At 41.9% G+C, this 21,222-nt stretch overlaps 5 gene segments (V, D, J or C); all 5 read right to left on the bottom strand.

Moving 5' to 3' along the window:
* Positions 1–188: 188 nt before the first annotated feature.
* Positions 189–20,978, bottom strand: LOC124396474. The segment is given in 2 exon segments: positions 189–864; positions 20,935–20,978. Coding segments are annotated over 2 exon segments (360 nt in total).
* LOC124396459 lies at positions 7,705–8,267 on the bottom strand. The segment is given in 2 exon segments: positions 7,705–8,065; positions 8,178–8,267. Coding segments are annotated over 2 exon segments (378 nt in total).
* Positions 9,742–16,700, bottom strand: LOC124396473. The segment is given in 2 exon segments: positions 9,742–10,081; positions 16,560–16,700. Coding segments are annotated over 2 exon segments (360 nt in total).
* LOC124396442 lies at positions 14,602–15,323 on the bottom strand. The segment is given in 2 exon segments: positions 14,602–15,009; positions 15,129–15,323. Coding segments are annotated over 2 exon segments (483 nt in total).
* Positions 19,246–19,999, bottom strand: LOC124396481. The segment is given in 2 exon segments: positions 19,246–19,782; positions 19,876–19,999. Coding segments are annotated over 2 exon segments (351 nt in total).
* Positions 20,979–21,222: the final 244 nt, after the last annotated feature.

Raw genomic sequence — 21,222 nt, 5'->3', positions numbered from 1 at the left:
TAAATCTTGAGAAGGAAATTCATCTTATGAGGGATCAAATCTATGACAGAGTTTAGTGTTTCATAAAGGTGCAAGAGAAGTAAAGACACACTGCATTTCCCTCCAATATAAAAACATGTCCACATCCACTAAATATAAGAACTGCTACAATTTACTTACTAATTCATTATTATTATTATTCAGCCTGGTTTCATGACACACTGATATAATAGATCTGTATTTAGTTATAAACAATGTTGTAAATAGATTTTAGTACAGTCCTTTTCATCTCACAATCATTTGAACCTCAACATTGTGAGTAAGATATTGTGTAAGTAGAGAAAGAGCGCCTCTCAGAGGATATAAAATGTAATGAAAAGCACACCTCTCATGCAGTTCTAATGGGGCTGCAGGTATATAAATATCCAAAAAAAAGTAAATATATACACAAATTATTATCTTATCTCATCTCTAATGATTTCATATTTCTGTATGTATATGGGATGTGAAATTGAAGGAAAAACATCACACATATTTTAGTTTTAGTTTTTGTACAGTCCTCTCACTAAGGTGTACAGCTGTGTCTCCTTGCACAATAATAAACACCAGTGTCTTCTGCCACCAGGTTGCTGATGTCCAAGTAAAGAACATTCTTGCTCGTGTCTCTGGAGATGCTAAAGCGACTTTTAAAAGAAGCTCCAGAGTCTATGCTTCCACCACTCCATATGATCCCGATCCACTCCAAGGCTTTTCCTGGATGCTGCCTGATCCAGCCTGTGCCCTGGCTAGTGAGCTGATAGCCAGAAATCTGACAGGACAACTTCACTGAGGATCCGGGAGGTTTAACCTCAGCAGGAGATGAGGTCAGACTGATGCCGCACACATCTGAGGAGAGGAGAGCAATAAAACATACAGATGTTATTAAACACACCTTACTTCAACTCAGACTGAAATATAGAGCATACTAAAGGATGATTAAGGTGTGGAGAGACGTGTTTACTCACAGGACACAGAGGATATCAGAAGAAGAAGAAGAGGCCAGTTCATGATTCCTCTGTTTTACTCGACCAAACACACAGACTGCTGTGGACTTGCAGTGTATTTATATCTGTCTGAGGTTGGGGGGATTTGCATTAAGTGTGTTATGAATTTTTTTAAGAAGTGCAGCATTTCTCCAAATAACCTAATTCATAGAAAATCACTAAAGTTCATAATAAAAAAATAAATAATTTAATGAATAATATTTAGTTGAAATATGGTTGTATTGTCACTTATGAAGAAAATATTTTTTATAACGATTGCATCATCATTTACCATGTTTTGCTTTTACTTCATTTTGCTTCATTTGTCTTCAGCACCAGTCAGAGATAATTAAAAAAAAGACTGGAATTTTCCACAGAAATTTTGACTGTTAATCAAGTAAGAGAAAAGGAGAAATAAAACCCCTATTGTTTATAAATATTGTCTCTGGGGTTCAGTTTCCTGCTAAATTAATATTTACAGCTCATGAGGACATGTTTGTGTAAGTTCTTGTACAGTTCTGCAGTCACAGTAATAAACAGCTTTCAGACTCTTCACTTCTAGATACACCATGTTTTTATTGGTGTCTTTAGTGATGGAGAACTGGCCCTGTAGAGACTGAGCGAACCAAGTGCTGGTGCCACTGCCCTTGTCAATGAATCCGATCCACTCCAGTCCTTGTCCTGGTTTCTGGAGGATCCAGCTCATGTAGTAGCTGCTTATTGAGAATCCAGAGGCAGCACAGGACACAGTGACTGACTCTTTAAGTCTCTTCACCACAGAAGCAGAGGAGGTCAGGGACTGTCCATAAGAATCTACAGGAAAAGAGAAGAACTGGGTAATATTATATTATAACGTTTTTAAGGACAGAATGGCTCATGTTCCTAGTAATCATCACATCAAGTCTGAAACTTACATGAAATTAGTCAAATTTTCCATAAAACCAAATACTGCATATTCCTAATAATGATGTTCAGAAGGTCATGATACTAAATGCAGTAATAGCAATGTGTGAAAAGGACTGTCTTCCCAATGTGCAGAGAGAAACAGATTAAGATGGATGAGTTTGTACAGACTGCCCTCTAGAGGTACAACAATGCTACAACGTTCCTGCTCTATATAAAATCTTCTTACATGAAGCTAAAAAAACTTTAAATTTAAGTCTGGAGTATTTGAATCAATACAGGTTAATAGAGATAAAGATCTTAACTGAGTAGTAAATTCTTTTACTTGTTTTAATTATGTTAATTATATATTTATAACCCTGAGTTTATTACAGTGCTGGTGTCAGGGAGCTACCTGTTCCTTCTCCTGTGCAGGCCGCGCCCACTCGTAGCTCATCCCCAGCATACTAAGGACACACACCTGAACCTCGTTTATTTCATTCAGCACCTAACCCATATAAACCCCTCACCTACACACACACTCTGTCAGTTATTGTTTCATGGTTTTGCTGCCCGTCACACGCTTTCCGTTGGACTGTTCAGCACCGTGCTTCTTCCCCGAGCGCACCGGGATTCATACACCGACTGCCCGGTGTTTGTTCCCATGCACCGTGGACCGCGCTGCTTCTGCGCCCCACCGGATATTATACCCTTTTTTCAGCGAGTGTATCTGGATTTGCCTTGTGTTTCAAATAAACTTTCGTTTGCTTTCACTTCGGCTTTCGCCTCCAGTTTCCTCGCGTGACAGAATAACTGACCTACGAAGAACAGTAGGAGCTGTTTTCCGGCTCTTACCTGTAGATGGATACCGGACCCAGCGGCTCCTCCGAGCAGCTCCGCCGACCCGGTTCGGGATCTCGTCGCCGCGCTGCAAGCCGCCTTTCCAACAGCCGCGGCTCGAACAACCCCCCCTGCGGTTACCGGCAGTCCCATGGCGCCCCGGGACGCTGGAGAAGCGTCGGAGTGCCGCGGCTTCCTGCTCCAGGTGAACCTCTACATAGAGATGCAACCGCAGCGGTTCCCATCCGAACGGTCCAAGGTAGCGTTCTTTATTTCTCTACTTTCCGGGAGAGCGCTAGCTTGGGCACAATCGCTGTGGGACTCGGAGAGCCCAGTATTAAACACCTACGCTTTGTTTACCGCGCACTTCCTGGAAGTTTTCAGCGCCGCCTCCGGGGTCCTAACCACCGCCGACCAGCTGCTCAGTTTGCGACAGGGGAGTGATGACATCACGGCTTACAGCCTGCGCTTCCGCACACTGGCGGCATCTAGTGGTTGGAACGAGTCAGCTTCTGGGCATATATCGAGTGGGACTCACACCAGAAATTAAACAGGCAATGGCGATCTATGACGACAGGATGGGGCTGGAGGAGTTCATAGGAAAGTCCATCGGCCTTTCACAGCGGCTCGCGGCATGCCCACCGATACACCATCCCTCAGGGACCCATCCTGCAACCACCCCGGCTTCCGATCCCGAACCAATGCAGCTGGGCTCACAAAGGCTGTCCAGGAGAGAGAGAAACAGCCGATTGGCCACCGGAAAGTGCCTGTACTGCGGTGACCCGGGTCATTCCATCGCCAGATGCACCAGGCGTCCGTTCGCACGGCGGTGAGTACTGTTGAGTTCCCTGCAGACATCTCTCCTTTGTCTAAGCTCACGGTAATGCTTCTAACCCCAAGCCTATCTGTCTCCGTATGTGCTTTGGTGGACTCTGGATCAGCAGGTAACTTCATCTCCCAAGCCTGCCTCGACCGCCTTCGGCTCCCCCGAGAGAGGGGCTCCCAGGACTTAGCCGTCCAGACCATCCAGGGCCGCCCACTGGGAAGGGGCTGGGTGAAGTACTGTGCGCCAGTTGTCACCCTCCAGGTGGGGCTGTTCCATCGGGAGGACATCCGGTTCATGGTACTCGACGACTCTACAGTCAGTGTGATCTTGGGACGGCCCTGGTTACAACAACACGCCCACGGTGTTCCTGGGACCCGTCGACATTCTAGAGTGGAGTGCACACTGCCGGGAAAACTGCCTCTCCCAGCTACCCACACGGGTCCATAAGGTCGTGGTCGGTGCCACCAGGGTGGAAGAAGCCACCACAAAGACCCAGGCGGCGATTCCTGTGGAATACCAGGCATTCAAGGATGTGTTTTGTGCCAAAGCAGCCACTGCCTTCCCCTCACCGGCCTGGGGATTGCTGCATCGACCTGCTTCCTGGGGCTAAGCTGCCCAAGGGCCGTGTCTATCCCCTATCCGCTCCTGAACATCGAGCTATGGAGGAGCACGTCCAACAGGCGCCCAGCAGGGGTTCATCACCCAATCCACCTCACCGGCAGCCTCAAGCTTTTTCTTTGTGGGAAAGAAGGACGGGGGTCTTCGTCCATGCATCGACTACCGGCAGCTAAACGCCCAGATCGCTCCTCTCCCTTATCCCTCCCTCTCGCACCGTCAGCTCTGGAGGACCTAAGGAGGCTAGGGTATTCTCCAAACTCGACCTCCGGAGCGCATACAACCTAGTACGCATCAGAAGAGGAGACGAATGGAAGACCGCCTTCATTACACCCTCAGGGCACTACGAGTACCGGGTCATGCCGTACGGCCTCTTGATCGCTCCGGCAGTGTTCCAGGGTTCATGAACGAGGTGCTCCGGCCCTTCCTCCAGAAGTGTGTCATGGTCTACATCGATGACATCCTGATCTACTCACGTAACCTGGAGGAGCACCATCGTCACGTGCTTGACGTACTAGGGGCACTTCGTTCCCACCAGCTCTATCTGAACCTCTCCAAGTGCGAGTTCCACCTGGACGAGATACAGTTCCTGGGCTACGTGATTAGTGCACGGGGAATACAGATGGATGAAGGCAAGGTGAAGGCTGTAAGGAACTGGCCCGTTCCTGAATCAATCAAAGAGCTCCAACGGTTCCTGGGCTTTGCTAACTTCTATCGTCGGTTCATCCAGGGTTACAGCCAGATCACGGCACCCCTCACGACCCTCCTCAGGGGTAAAGCACGGACCCTGAGATGGACCCCAGAGGCTCAGGAGGCTTCGAGCTCCGCCAGCGTTTCTGCCTCGCCCCTGTGTTACGTCATCCAGATCCCCGGAGACCGTTTGTGGTCGAAGTCGACGCCTCCTCCACCGGCGAGGCGGCTCTCCCAGCTATCAGGCAACCCGCCACAGCTCCATCCCTGCGCTTACTTCGCATAAGCTCTCAGCGGCTGAACAGAACTACGACATCGGCAACCGTGAGCTGTTGGCAATAAAGATGGCTCTGGCCGAATGGAGGCACTGGCTGGAGGGCGCCGAGCACCCATTCACTGTTATCACAGACCACAAGAACCTCCAGTACCTACGGAGGCCCGGAGGCTCAACCCCAGGCAGGCCCGCTGGGCCTCTTCTTCACTCGGTTCGGTTCCACGTCACCTACCGAGCCGGGCGCAATGGTAAGGCCGACGCCTCTCCCGGGTGTTCGGGCCGAGGAACCCAGCGATCCGGACCCCATCCTTCCTCCCACACTCGTCGTGGGGCCCATCGTCTGGGGCGTGGACAGGAGATCCGCTCAGCTTCTCTCCAGGAACCGCCCCGGTGTCCTGAGGACGTGTCTTTGTCCCCACCTCCTGCCGACGAGGGCTCATGCAGTCGGTACACGAGGGGCCCGCACGGGTCACCCAGGGAGAGGAGGACAGTTCAGCTCGTCCAGACGTTACTGGTGGCCGGGATGGCGGAGGAGATCACCCGGTTCGTCCAGGGTGTGCCACCTGCGCCATGTCAAAGTGCCACGGCACCTACCCGTAGGCAAGCTGGTGCCACTCCCGTCCGCAGCGCCCTGGTCCCACCTGGGATCGACTTCGTGACCGACCTGCCACGGTCAGGGGGACACACGTGCGTCCTGGTAGCGGTGGACCGCTTCTCCAAAGCCTGCCGTTTTGTTCCCCTCAAGGGCCTGCCCACCGCCTCGAAACAGCCGAGGCCCTGTTCACCCACGTATTCAGGAATTTTGGTCTCCGGAGGAGATAGTCTCAGATCGTGGGCCCCAGTTCACGTCTCGGGTGTGGAAGGCCTTCTTCCAGCTCCTGGGGTTTCGTGAACCTAACGTCTGGTTACCACCCGCAGTCGAACGGCCAGGCGGAGCGGAAGATCCAGGAGCTGAGCAGGTACCTGAGGACTTACTGCAGCCAGGACCAGGAGGACTGGGCTCGTTTCCTGCCCTGGGACGAATACGCCCAGAACTCGCCCGCAGGATTCCACAGGTCTCACCCTTTCCAGTGCGTGCTGGGGTTCCAGCCACCCCTGTTCCCGTGGTCGGACGAGCCCAGCGACGCACTCGGTGGACGCCTGGTTCCGGGAGAGTAACCGGGTCTGGGAGTCGGCGCACACCCAGTTGCGTCGGGCCCTTCGCAATACCGCCGCACGCTGACGCCAGGCGCCTGGAGGCTCGTTTCCGCCCGGGATCTGGTATGGTTGTCGACACGGGACCTGAGGCTGAAGCTGCCGTGCCGTAAGCTGAGCCCCCGGTACATCGGGCCCTTCAGGGTTTCCGGGCAGATCGGAGACGTATCCTACCGGCTGGAGCTGCCACCCGGGTACCGCATTCATCCCACCTTCCATGTGTCCCTGCTAAAACCGTGTGTCTCGCCTTCCTCTCGTCCTCCAGGTGACCCCGCGACGTCCGTCCAGCCGGAGGTCGTGGCGCAGCCGGACGTGTATGCTGTGCGGGAAGTCTTGGATTCCAGGCGGCGCAGGGGTCACCTCGAGTACCTCGTGGATTGGGAGGGCTACGGCCCGGAGGAGCGGTCTTGGGTGGCCCGACGGGACGTGCTGGACCCAGCGTTGCTGGCGGAGTTCCACGCGGCTCACCGCGCCGCCCGCGCCCGGGCTAGGGGTCGCCCTCGCCGCAGAGTCCGGGCGTCGGTGCCGCCCTGGGGAGGGGTGGTGTCAGGGAGCTACCTGTTCCTTCTCCTGTGCAGGCCGCGCCCACTCGTAGCTCATCCCCAGCATACTAAGGACACACACCTGAACCTCGTTTATTTCATTCAGCACCTAACCCATATAAACCCCTCACCTACACACACACTCTGTCAGTTATTGTTTCATGGTTTTGCTGCCCGTCACACGCTTTCCGTTGGACTGTTCAGCACCGTGCTTCTTCCCAGCGCACGGGATTCATACACCGACTGCCCGGTGTTTGTTCCCATGCACCGTGGACCGCGCTGCTTCTGCGCCCCACCGGATATTATACCCTTTTTTCAGCGAGTGTATCTGGATTTGCCTTGTGTTTCAAATAAACTTTCGTTTGCTTTCACTTCGGCTTTCGCCTCCAGTTTCCTCGCGTGACAGCTTGTCCTTTACTCTGTGATATGTTTGTTAATGCCATTGAAAGACACAATACAAAAGGTTCCTAAAGCAATAATTAAACACATTAAATACTCATACTATATAGTTGCTAAATTCTCACATCAAATTATTTGTTTATTTTTTAACACCCATGTAAGTTTATTCTTATGTTTTATTATTGCATATTTAGAACTTTAATGACATATGGTGGCTACACAAATGAACAAAGAACACATGAAATTGTTGATAGCGCAACCCTTGCTAAATGTAAATAACACTAAACTGTGCTGCTGATATCATTATAAATGACTTGCAACATAATGTCTGTTTGCTCTATGCAATACCTCCTTATTTCTAAGAGAAAATTTCAGGAAATGTTGAAGGAAAGATGTAGTTAGATCTAATACACTGATGATATAACATGTGAGCTCATAGTGTGACTACAGTTTTGTATTGACACCTAAGTGGAAGTTTCAGTGTGTGTCTGTGTTCGAGCACAGTAATACACAGCTGTGTCTTCAGTCTGCATGTTCTGTCCTCTCAGAGTCACTGTGCTGCTGGAGCCGTCTTTAGAAATACTGAATTTGCTTTTCAAAGAATCTTTCTGACCAATTGATCCACCACCCCAAATGTGGTTTATCCATTCCAACGTTTTCCCTGCAGGTTGTCGTATCCAACCTGTGGCGTAGCTGTTATCAGTAACAGAGTAACCGGATACTTTACAGCTGAGGGTTAAAGAATCTCCTGGCTTTAACATCACTGAGGAGACCTGAGTGAGTTCTACTGCACATTCCACATCTGAAACAAATAACAAGAGATGTTACAATTTCAGTCACAAAAGTATATAAAGTAGGACAGAACTGCAATCATTTACTGGCAGCTCTGAGTTCATCACTGAAGGAAAACTCACAGGATGAAGCTGCCAGCAGCAGCAACAATGAAAGGAACATGGCTGAACTGAAAGCAGTGCTGAATTCTCCAGAGTCCACAGTGACTGAGCCTGAGGTTTCTCTATATATAGCTGTAATGGGTGATTTTGCATACACATTTGCTCATGTTAATTGGTGGTTAACTTGGTTTGTATTTATTATAGACTGAATATAAGTTACATTTTGGATTGCGAATGATTTCAAACCTCCTTATTCATGGAAACTGTACGTCGAAATCCTCACATACAGTACTTCTCTCATAGGACATTATATTGTTAAATTCTCTAATAAACTTGCTTATGTGAGCATAAATTATAGTAAATATTATTATTTTATTTTATAGACCCAGATATGAAAGTGTATTGACTTTGAGCTTTGTTTCCTTCATATATAGTTATAAAAGTTGTAAGTAATCTCAGACCATCATTAATATCCAGACAACGTACATGTTAATCCACATACAGTTACCTCCTATCATCAGTGGATTAAGTTGAAAACATTTCAGTTCACAGTTCAGTTTGATTAGATTAATTCAATTTAAAAGCAAAAAGCAAGAACAAATAATTGTTGTCTCGTCATCATGTTGTACTAAAAATCTTGTATCCAGAAAATAAAGACGATAAAAAGCAACAAATGAGTAAAATAATCTTTTGTCTTTACAACTTACTCTTTCATCATACTTTGATCTTTATTATCCTTATTTATTTTTTCAGAATGTAATATACTGGATGTGAGGAAAAAGGAACATCATATACGCCTCTAGGTTATGTATGTAACCCGAGTTCCTAGAGGGAATGAGACGCTGCATCGTAACGCTTTGGGAACGTGGCCACATTGTACTTGAAATAATGTTTACAATCAATCAAAATTGAAGGCAGGCCGTCACCGGAGGGGTGACGTCACGACCAGGAAACTATAAAACGCACATGGAGTGAAGCCAGCGCCAGTTTCTGTTTGTTCACGAAGCGCTCTGTGGGAAATTTAATTTCCTGAAAGGGAACTGTATGTGTGTGATCATATACGGACTGTCCAAATGTCCATGAAGCTGCTTCACTGCAGAATTATTATTGTATTAAAATAAAGGAGCATGTTTGGAGCTGGCACTTGTGCAGGACTGGTACTATAAATGATTGGATAGTGTTCCCACATTTTATCTAGATTTTTCTGTAAAATAAAACAACCAAAGAGAGATTCAAAACATGATGAGCACTGTTCAACTCTGCAGTACAACTTTGCATTTTGCTTTCATGTTTATTTTCCATGTTAAGCACAGCCAGAGATAATGAAAAGAAAAGTCTAAGAATTTTTCAGAGGAAATTTAACTGCTAATGGATGAAGAGATCCCCTTTTTTGTTTATAATAAATGTCTCAGAGGTTCAGTTTCTTGCTGAGGGAATATTTACAGCTTATAAGGATGTGCTTGTGTAAGTGTGAGTCTGACACTGTTAGATTAAACCCTGTAAGATTATTTGTATTTATTTGTTAGATAAATAGAATGTTCACAAGACGCAGCTATTGTTATAATGTACACTGTATGAGGTGTTTTTGTACAGGGATGTTGTTGATGTGTATCACTGTGGTTCACGAGCACAGTAATACACAGCTGTGTCTTCAGTCTGCATGTTCTGTCCTGTTAATGTTACTGTGTTGCTGGACGTGTCTCTGGTAACCTGAAACCTGCTTTTTAGTTTCTCACTGTAGCCAGTGCCACCAGAACCACATATCTTTCCAATCCACTCCAGAGTTTTTCCTGCAGGTTGTCGTATCCAGTGTGTACAGTAGGTACTTGTTACTGAATATCCAGACACTTTACAGGTCAGAGTCAGTGACTGACCAGGGGTTAATACTGTGGATCCAGTCTGGATCAGCTCAACACAGTGAACACCTGTTAAAGAAAAAGTTTTTTAATGGTGTAAAAGCAAAATTATCCAAAACTGTATTATATGTTAAATGTAGAAACACTTACAGTGTACGGCTGCCAGCAGCAGCAGTAGTGATGTAGAGATCATGGTGTGTTGAAGCAGAATCAGTAAAAGTTCTTGGTCTGTGTTGCTTAAATATATAACAGGAAGGACATTTGCATAGAGACACTCCTTATCTTAGGGGACATTTGATGGATTTGTCTAAACTGGTATTAATCATATGCAGTAATTTGTATGTTTTTAAATATCCCCTGTTTGATGTTATGTTTTAACAAATCAGAAAATTAAGACAGGTATGAATGAGGGGGTTATGAACTGTTAGGTGTTTTTAGGTGAGTGAGAAAACCCTCAATTATAACCCCATTAAATAAGGAATAAAACACAGCAGGGCTGCTGTTCCAGGAAAATAAGCAATGACAGTGTGATAGGATGAAGCGGAGTTCCAGTTACAAATCTCGCCATCCTGACTATTCAAAGTTCAAGCCTTATTTAATGATTCATTTTCATTTCCAATCTCGGTTTATGTATTCAGTAATCACAGACTTTGTTAAAAAGGTAACTATAAGAGACAGTCTTAGTGTTTGATGTCTCACGTAAACATATCATAGTAATGACTCTGAATTGTAACTGTTAGATTTCAGGAGAAACAAAGCACAAGAGCCCCTTATTGGTCTATCAGTGTCAGTGTTTTCAGAGGATTTAACTGCTTTCTTTTTTGGTTAGAAAGTCTAGTTAAAACATATTAATTTAAACAATAGCTAAAAAAAATCCTTGATTTTATATTTTGTTTTTATTTAGAGACCTAGTTATGGCTGTTATTTTTCTCTGGCTATTTGTTGATGACTTGATATATATTTAAAAAAAACGGATTGGCAAACTTTTGATAGATATGAGATTATACTGGGAAACAATGTTGCTCATGCATTTCAATGCAGAAAAAGTTTGCTGTCAAACTTATTATGTGAAAGAAATTAATCACTATGCTACTGGAATTATCTCTGGTGATTTCTATTGTTAAAGGAATTAGCATTCAGTTCCACCTGACCAAACACGTCCCATCCACACCAGTCGTTTGTTCTCCTGCTGTCTGATCCAGTGCATTTGGTATCTTCCAAAAGTAAACCCAGAGAGACTCAGTGTTTCTCCAGGTTTCGTTTGCACTGTGGTTTGTAACAACACAATACAACAGCGCCTCCTATTGTCCTATGGTGTGTTTTCATGATTTCCTTCAGAATCACTCCTACACCATTTTTCTTTCCATCCACACTATGATAGAACAGTTCAAACCCACCTCCAATGTTTCTGGCCTTACTCCCTTTCCACTTTGTCTCCTGAACACACAACATTACCTTTCTCCTCTCCATCTTATCAGCTACCTCTCTGCCTTTACCATAGTACCAACATTTAAAGTGCCCACCCAAACCTCCATTCTACTACACTTCTCCTTTTCCTGCTGTCTCTTTAGATGTCTTCCTCCTCTCCTTCTCCTTCTTTAGCCAACAGTAGCCCAATTTCCACGGGTACCCTGTTGGCTAACAACCTCGACCGATCTGGTATGAATTTCTGATTCATGATCTGCATATTTGATTTGGTATGTTTTACGCTGGATGCCCTTCCTAACCAAACCCTTCTCATTTATTCAGGTCTGGGACCAGCACTAAGAGTGCACTTGCAACACTAATGGCTGAGTTAGCTTTAAATAGAGAATATGAATGATTGTCTTTTGATCAATCAGATTTGAAAACAGCACTGATGTATAGCTTCAGTGCATCTTGTGGAGGATGAAATCTTTTCCAAAAAACTCTATACCAACTTCTTGCATTTATACATCAATAACAGAGGAAATTGTACGTTATAAAGACATTTACAACAAGGATTATATACTTAATTGACCTCAAACATTTTATATAAGGTTTGATTTGTATGACAGAGTTCAGTTTTTCATAAAGATACAGTAACAGTAAAGACATACTGCATTTCCTGCAAAAGTAAAAACATGTCCACATTTACTAAATCTACATACTACTACTATTTACATAATAATTCATCAAACAGTGCCTTCTTCAGCCTTCAGCACCAGCCAGAGATTCTCTTGAAGAAAGATTTGGCTGTTTTAAAGGAGGAAGAGAAAATAAAACCCGTTTTGTTTATAATAAATGTCTGTGGGGTTCAGTTTCCTGCTGAGGGAATATTTACAGCTCATGAGGATGTGTTTGTGTAAGTTTTTGTACAGCTCTGCAGTCTGTTGTGTCAGTGTGTCTTGCACAGTAATAAACAGCCGTGTCTTCAGCTTTCAGACTCTTCACTTCTAGATACAGCATGTTTTTATTGGTGTCTTTAGTGATGGAGAACTGTCCCTGCAGAGACTGAGCAAACCAAGTGCTGGTGCCACTGCCATTGTCAATGTATCCGATCCACTCCAGTCCTTTTCCTGGCTTCTGACGGATCCAGTGCATGTAGTAGCTACTTATTGAGAATCCAGAGGCAGAACAGGACACAGTGACTGACTCTCCAGGTCTCTTCACCACAGAAGCAGAGGAGGTCAGGGACTGTCCATAAGAACCTGGAAGAGAAAAGTAGAACCAGGTAATGTTATATTATAATGCTTATAAGGACAGAATGGCTCATTTTAATAGTAATCATTACATGGAAAAAGTCTGAAACTTACATGAAAGTAGTCCAAATAAAATACAATATCCTAAAATCATCTTTCTCTGAGTTGTTCTTTAATCAGATTTAAATTGAATGGGAGTGATATCTATCACAGAGCTCACTGGAAACTAGAAGAGACAAGAACATGCTGTTTATAGTCGACTCTATTTGAATAGGGAGTGTCCATGACCACTATGGATGTATTAAATCCACAACCACAGGCTGCTCAGTGTAGAGATGAGTGATTGATAATAATGACTAAAAATTGTGTAGAACCATATTCTCAGAAGAACCCTTGTTTATGTAATTAGCAAGTTAAAATTCAAACCATATCAGTAGTACTGTCTTCAAAATGTACATGTTTATACACATTATAGAGTTTTTTGGTTGAAATGTATATATAATTAGATAATTAGTCATCTTGTTTCTTTGAAATCCTTATGAATTTTTCCAGGAAATTAGGGTAATACACAGCTGTGTCTTCAATCATACAGGAGTGAATCCCAGGTTTGAGTTGAGAACTCATTGATAAGCAGGAATAAGGAGAGTGAGTTCTTCATGGTGAGTGGTTGAGACTTGACTGCTCTACTCAGTTCAGCTGCACATAAATACTGCATGGACACACATATGCATCATGACATCATCCTTGTGAAGAGAAAAGTGAACAAGTGATTTTGTCAGGAATAAAGGCATTATGATGTACAGCACATGTACAAGAGTTTATAGAAATGTCTTCCTCACTTTACTTGATTCTTTTGTTAATAAATTCCATGATGATGACAGGGAGCAGTAATACTGTAGTTGCTGTTGGTGTTTTATATGACTGCAAAACTGAAAAGCAGAAATTATATAATGGTATCTTGCAACACAGTACAACAGCGCCCCCTATCGTCAAATAGTGTGTGTTTACATATGTATTAAACTCTTTCATTTACAATTCAGTGTTAGTTTAGTTTGATGTTTCAAAATAATCCAAGTGAAAAAATTAACAAGTTAAATCAGAACAAGTTACACATAAAGATAACGTATTCATCCTGTCAATCTACTGAAGAAGATGCAGGTGAAATAGATTTGGGAAATGAAGTAATCATACATAGACTGTGAAAATGTCAATGATGCTCCTGCACTGCAGAATTATTACTGTGTTTAAATTAAACAGCATGTTAGAAGCTAGCGTTTAGATATAGTTCCCACATTTTATCTAGAGGAACATGACAACACAAACCAAACTGATCAAATCAAGTTGTATTTTGTTGTATTGTTGTGTTGCACAGTTTTCTGAATAGGATGTTTTTGTACAGGGATGTTGGTGATGTGTCTCACTGTGAGGTAACGAGCGCAGTAATACACAGTGTCTTTAGTCTACATGTTCTTTTCTCTCAGAGTCACCGTGCTGCTGGTATTTCCATGTAAGGTCACACTGTTAGTTTTTCAGAAAGGTGCAGGAGAAGTAAAGATTCACTGCATTTCCTGCCAACATAAAAACATGTCCACATTCACTAAATATAAGAACTGCTACAATTTACTTACTAATTCATCAAACAGTGTGGATTATTCAGCCTGGTTTCATGACACACTGATATAATAGATCTGCATTTAGTTATAAACAATGTTGTAAATAAATTTTAGTACAGTCCTTTTCATCTTGCAATCATTTGAACCTTAACATATTGAGTAAGATATTGTGTAAGTAGAGAAAGAGCGCCTCTCAGAGGATATAAAATGTAATGAATAGCATACATTTCATGCAGTTCTAATGGGGCTGCAGGTATATAAATATACAAAAAGAAATATATACACACATTATTATTTTATCTCATCTCTAATGATTTCATATTTCTGTATGTATATGGGATGTGAATTTGAAGTGAAAAACATCACACATATTAGAGTTTTAGTTTTTGTACAGTCCTCTCACTGAGGTGTACAGCTGTGTCTCCCCTTGCACAATAATAAACACCAGTGTCTTCTGCCACCAGGTTGCTGATATCCAAGTAAAGCACATTCTTGCTCGTGTCTCTGGAGATGCTGAAGCGACTTTTAAAAGAAGCTCCAGAGTCTATGCTTCCACCACTCCATATGATCCCGATCCACTCCAAGGCTTTTCCTGGAGGCTGCCTGATCCAGCCTGTGTCATAGCTAGAGAGCTGATAGCCAGAAATCTGACAGGACAACTTCACTGAGGATCCGGGAGGTTTTACCTCAGCAGGAGACGAGGTCAGACTGATGCCACACACATCTGAGAAGAGGAGAGCAATAAAACATACAGAAGCTATTAAACACACTTTACATCAACTCAGACTGAAATATAGAGCAAACTAAAGGATGATTAAGGTGTGGAGAGACGTGTTTACTCACAGGACACAGAGGATATCAGAAGAAGAAGAAGAGGCCAGTTCATGATTCCTCTGTTGTAGTCAACCAAACACACAGACTGCTGTGGACTTGCAGTGTATTTATATCTGTTTGAGGTTGGGAAGATTTGCATTAAGTGTGTTATGGATTTTATTTAGGAGCACAGCATTTCTCCAAATAACCTAATTCATAGAAATTCACTAAAGTACATAATAAAACATAACTAATTTATTGAATAATATTTAGTTGAAATATGGTTGTATTGTCACTTATGAAGAAAATATTTTTGTATAATGAATGCATCACCATTTACCATGTTTTTGCTTTTACTTTATTTTGCTTCATGTTTGTCTTCAGCCTTAACTAATTATTAATAAAGTAATATCTATTATTTCGACAAGGAAATGTATAAGCTTCTTCACAATAAACATCTAATTTCAGAAACCTACATGCAATTAACACCAACAAAACCAATCTTTCTAATTATGTAATGAAAAACTAAAAACCCATTAAGGATTTGTAACCCATAACTGCATTATAAAAAACCTTCTAAATGTATATATTGATATTGATGTATATATTGATTGTTCCATTAAATCAAGATCTCCATTCTGTATGTAATTCTGTTTAATCTAAAGCAGAGTGTGAAAACAGAGATCACCTACAGTAAATGCTCTAGTGGCACAAAAGTTTCAACATTGAACAAGAAGGAGAAATTAGGTAGAAATAAAATACAAGGTTCTTGCTGTCAATAAAAAACACTTCTCACATGAAGCAGCAATACAGATCACAGTGTCATGTGTCTAATGGATTCATTTATCTGAACAGGAGCAATGTTGGAGATGTAATATTGAACTTTGTTTTTGTCAACACTACAAATTATATAAAAGAAAAAAAACTTTATAAGATGATTTGTGGGATTCAGTTACACGTTCTGAAAAATAAATAGGAGTTGTGACTTATGGATATTCTGTTATAATATAAACTGTACATGATGTTTTTGTACAGGGATGTTGTTGATGTGTATCACTGTGTGGGTCACGAGCGCAGTAATACACAGCTGTGTCTTCAGTCTGCATGTTCTGTCCTGTTAATGTTACTGTGCTGCTGGACGTGTCTCTGGTAACCTGAAACCTGCTTTTCAGTTTCTCACTGTAGTAAGTGCTACCGCTACCACATATCATTCCAACCCACTCCAGAGTTTTTCCTGCAGGTTGTCGTATCCCACCTGTACAGTAGCTGCTATCAGTTACTGAATATCCAGACACTTTACAGGTCAGAGTCAGTGACTGACCAGGGGTTAATACTGTGGATCTGGTCTGGATCAGCTCAACACAGTGACCACCTGTTAAAGAAAAGTTATTTTCATGTTATAAAAGCAAAAAGCTGTAAATAACCAAAACTGTATTTTATGTTAAATGTAGAAACACTTACAGTGTACGGCTGCCAGCAGCAGCAGCAGTAGTGATGTAGAGATCATGGTGTGTGTTGAAGCAGAATCAGTAAAAGCTCTTGGTCTGTGTTGCTTAAAAATATAAAACAGGGAAGGACATTTGCATAGAGACACTCCTTATCTTAGTGGACGTTTGGTCGATTTGTCTATATGAGAAAACCTCTCAATCTCTCTGTGTCTAATCTTGTATTGTACATATATTGTAATCTGATAGAGTTTATATTGCACATGAATTTTATGATTTTAATGTTAATTTTAATGTTATGTTTTAACCAATCAGAAGATTAAGACCATTGTGAATGGAGAGAGTGGGGACTGTCAGGTGTCCTTTTGGTGAATAAGAAAACACTAGATTACAACCCCATTAAACTAGGATAAAATGGGGCTGTTCCAAGAATATAAGCAATGACAGGGTGGTGGGATGAAGCAGAGTTCCAGTTACAAATCTCTTCATCCTGAAGATTTATCGTTAAAGTTTTATTTGATAATTCATTTTCATTTCCAGTCTTGGTGTATGTATTGTGTATTCAATAATACCATACTCTATTGAAATGTGACTATAAGAGTCAGTGTCAGTGTCATCATAGAAATGATTCAAATTGTTAGATTTCAAGATTCCCTTATTATTCTAGCAGAGTTTTTCTGAGGTTTTAATTGCTTTCTTTATTGGTTGCAGAGTCTAGTGAATTCATATGAATTTAACCACTGGCTCAAAATCATTTATAATGGAGTTTTTATTAAGAGATCTATTAATGGCTATATTATTTTTACTGGCTATTCATTAAAGACGATATCAATAAACAGATTTTCTAAACACTAATACCTGAATTGGCAAGCTGTTGATAGATATTAGGTTTTACTGGGAAGCAATGCTGCTCAAAGATCCATTATTTCAATGCATGAGACATTTGGTGTCCTAAACCTATTATCTACATGAAATGAATCATCTGCACCACTGATGTTTTTGTACAGTGTTTCCTCATATTTCTGCTACTGTGATTCTCGTGCGCAGTAATACACAGCTGTGTCCTCTGCTGTCACACCAGAGAGTTTCATATACACCATGCTGTTGGAATTATCTCTGGCGACTTCTAGTCTTCCTTCAAATGATTTACTATAAACAGTGCTGCTGGCATCATAATAGACACGTCCCATCCACACCAGTGGTTTGTTCTCCTGCTGTCTGATCCAGTGCATATTATAGCTTCCAAAAGTAAACCCAGATCCTCTGCAAGAGAGATTTAGTGGTTCTCCAGGTTTCTTCATTACTGAGGTTTGTAACGACTCTAGACTTTCACATTTCACACCTGCTGAAGGAAGTAAAACATACAGTCTATTAGTTTTAATACAGATACATACAGGAGTGAATCCCAGGTTTGAGTTGAGAACTCACTGATGAAGCTGATCAGTAGCAGGAATAAGGAGAGTGAGATCTTCATGGTGAGTGTTGATGAGACTCGACTGCTCCACTCAGCTCAGCTGCACATAAATACTGCATGGACACACATTTGCATCATGACGTCATCCTCGTGTAGATAAAAATGAACTAATACATTTCTCAGGAATAAAGGCATTATGAGGTACAGTACATGTACAAGAGTTTATTGAAATGGCTTCTTCAATTTATTTTGTTCTTCTATTAATACATTTCATGATGATGACAGTGAGCAGTAATGCTGTAGTTGCTGACGGTGTTTTATATTACTTCAAACCTGATAAGCAGAAATGATATGATATATACTGATATGGAGCAACCAAGTACAACAGCACCTCCTAATGTCCCATAGTGTGTTCATATGTGGACTAAACTGTTTTATTAACAGTTTGGTGTTGAGATTAATTTAATTTCAGGGTTTCAAAATAATCCAAGTTAAAAAACAAGTTAACCATAACAATTCCTAATTTGGCCCTCCATAACACTACAGTATATGTGTTGTGCTGTAGTGCCACCTGCAGGTCTTGTAAAAAAATACACTTTAATCACATCTGTGGGAAGATTTTGTGAAGCTGGGTAACGTTCTTATCACTGTGGGCTGCACAGCAATACACAGCAGATTCCTGGGCACTCAAACCATTCATATACACCATGTTTTTGGAGTTGTCTCTGGTAATTTCCAAACTCCAGATTACTCTCCATGTGCATCAGTAAACCTTAGTTGCCCATGACCTTGTTGCTGGTTCACCACAGTTTTTTCCTTGGACCACTTTTGATAGATACTGACCACTGCAGACCAGGAACATCCCACAAGAACTGGAGATGCTCTGACCCAGTCGTCGAGCCATCACAATTTGGGCCTTGTCAAACTCGCTCAATCCTTACGCTCAACTTTGAGGACAAAATGTTCAATTGCTGCCTAATATATCCCACCCACTAACCATGATGATGAGATAATCAATGTCAAAATGTTCACAGTTCAATCAATTTAATTCCTGTGAACAAACAATTATGTAATTATTCAGGTGCATTCTTTCAAATGGAAATGCGTAATAGATTTATCTGAATATCTCCAAAATTCTCCACATAATTACCAGATGCAGCTGTTAACAGCAGGAGGAGAAATGTAGAGAACATGGTTTGAGTGAAAGCTGAACACAGAAACTGACTTCTCACTAGAATATTTTATTGGGGGTTTGATTGCATGACAGTGTTTAGTAATTCATAACGAACAACAGTCTAAAAGATATGAAGTATTTTATCATCAACTATCATTTCAGCATGTAGTATATTGGATGTGATGTAAAAGTAACAATTGTACTGTATGTGTGGTTGTTTTAGAAAAACTCATAAGATGCAGGTGAAAAATGCAGTTGAAGAATAAAAGTCCTATTCACTAATTTTGCTGATAAACAGTTTTCTGTAAAGGATGTTTTTGTACAGGGATGTTGGTGATGTTTCTCATTGTGGTTCACGAGCGCAGTAATACACAGCTGTGTCTTCAGTCTGCATGTTCTGTCGTGTTAATATTACTGTTCTTCTGGACGGGTCTCTAGAGATGCTGAACATATTTTTCAGTTTGTCACTGTAATCTCTACGTCCAACACTATTAATGGCTCCAATCCACTCCAGAGCTTTTCCTGCACGTTGTCGAATCCAAGCTGTACCAAAAACCGTAACTAAATATGAAACATTGCATTCAATGGAGAGACTCTGGCCTGGCTGGACTGTCATGGAAGCAGGCTGAGTCAGTTCCTCACCATGCACATCTGTGGAGGAAAACACATGGTGATATCTCACACAATATACACTACACATTTATTGTTCTTGTAGTAAATTAATAAATTGGATAAAACACTCACAGGAAGCAGCTGCCAGCAGGAGCAGTAGAGATGTAGAGAACATGGTGGGTGTTGTTTGTACTGGGGTCTTCTCTGTTCTCCAAAGTTTAACAGAGTTTGACCTTCACATAAATAGAGTGATGTCCAGCCTTGATGCTTGGATTTGCTTATCTGCTGATGATGGGAGGAGAATATATTCAAAACATATTTAAATCATGAGGAGGAGATTTAAATGTAAATAGATTTTAGGACTTTGAGGGTAATCCCAGGAGGACATCAATTCCCTCTCTTTGTCCTTTTCATCTCTCAGTCATTTAAACCTCAACATGTTGGCTAAGATATTGCGTAAGTAGAGTAAGAGCGCCTCTCAGAGGATATAAAATGTAATGAAAAGCATAAAGCATAATGCAGTTTTAATAGGGATTTAAATAGATACATATACAAAAAAAAAAAAAAAATATATATATATATATATATATATATATATATATATATATATATATACACACACACACACAAGTTTTTTATTCTTTTATCTCGTCTCTAATGATTTCATATTTCTGTATGTATATAGGATTTGAGTTTGAATTGAAAATAAACATCACACATATTTGAGGTTTAGTTTTTGTACAGTCCTCTCACTGAGGTGTACAGCTGTGTCTCCTTGCACAATAATAAACACCAGTGTCTTCTGCCACCAGGTTGCTGATATCCAAGTAAAGCACATTCTTGCTCGTGTCTCTGGAGATGCTGAAGCGACTTTTAAAAGAAGCTCCAGAGTCTATGCTTCCACCACCCCATATGATCCCGATCCATTCCATGGCTTTTCCTGGAGGCTGCCTGATCCAGCCTGTGCTATAGCTAGAGAGCTGATAGCCAGAAATCTGACAGGACAACTTCACTGAGGATCCGGGAGGTTTAACCTCAGCAGGAGACGAGGTCAGACTGATGCCACACACATCTGAGAAGAGGAGAGCAATAAAACATACAGAAGTTATGAAAAACATTTCACCTCAACTCAGACTGAAAAATGGAGCGTATAAAAATGTGAGTAAGGTGTGGAGAGACGTGTTTACTCACAGGACACAGAGGATATCAGAAGAAGAAGAGGCCAGTTCATGATTCCTCTGCTGTACTCAACCAGACACTCTGATGGCTGTGGACTTGCAGTGTATTTATATCTGTCTGAGTTTGGGGAGATTTGCATTAAGTATGATTTATGGAACTTTTTAAGGAGTACAGCATTTCTTCATTTTAAAACATTTCCTTCATAAAACCTTTTCAAGATTTGTAATTATTTAAATAAAAAAATTTAATTATTCTCATTTATTTGAAATAGAATTCCATTGTCACTTACAGTTTTTTTTA

Source organism: Silurus meridionalis, chromosome 14 (genome assembly GCF_014805685.1).
Source record: "Silurus meridionalis isolate SWU-2019-XX chromosome 14, ASM1480568v1, whole genome shotgun sequence".
NCBI classification, from domain to species: Eukaryota; Metazoa; Chordata; class Actinopteri; order Siluriformes; family Siluridae; genus Silurus; species Silurus meridionalis.
Note: the sequence above shows the minus strand (reverse complement) of the source record. Positions and strands in the feature narration are given on the sequence as shown.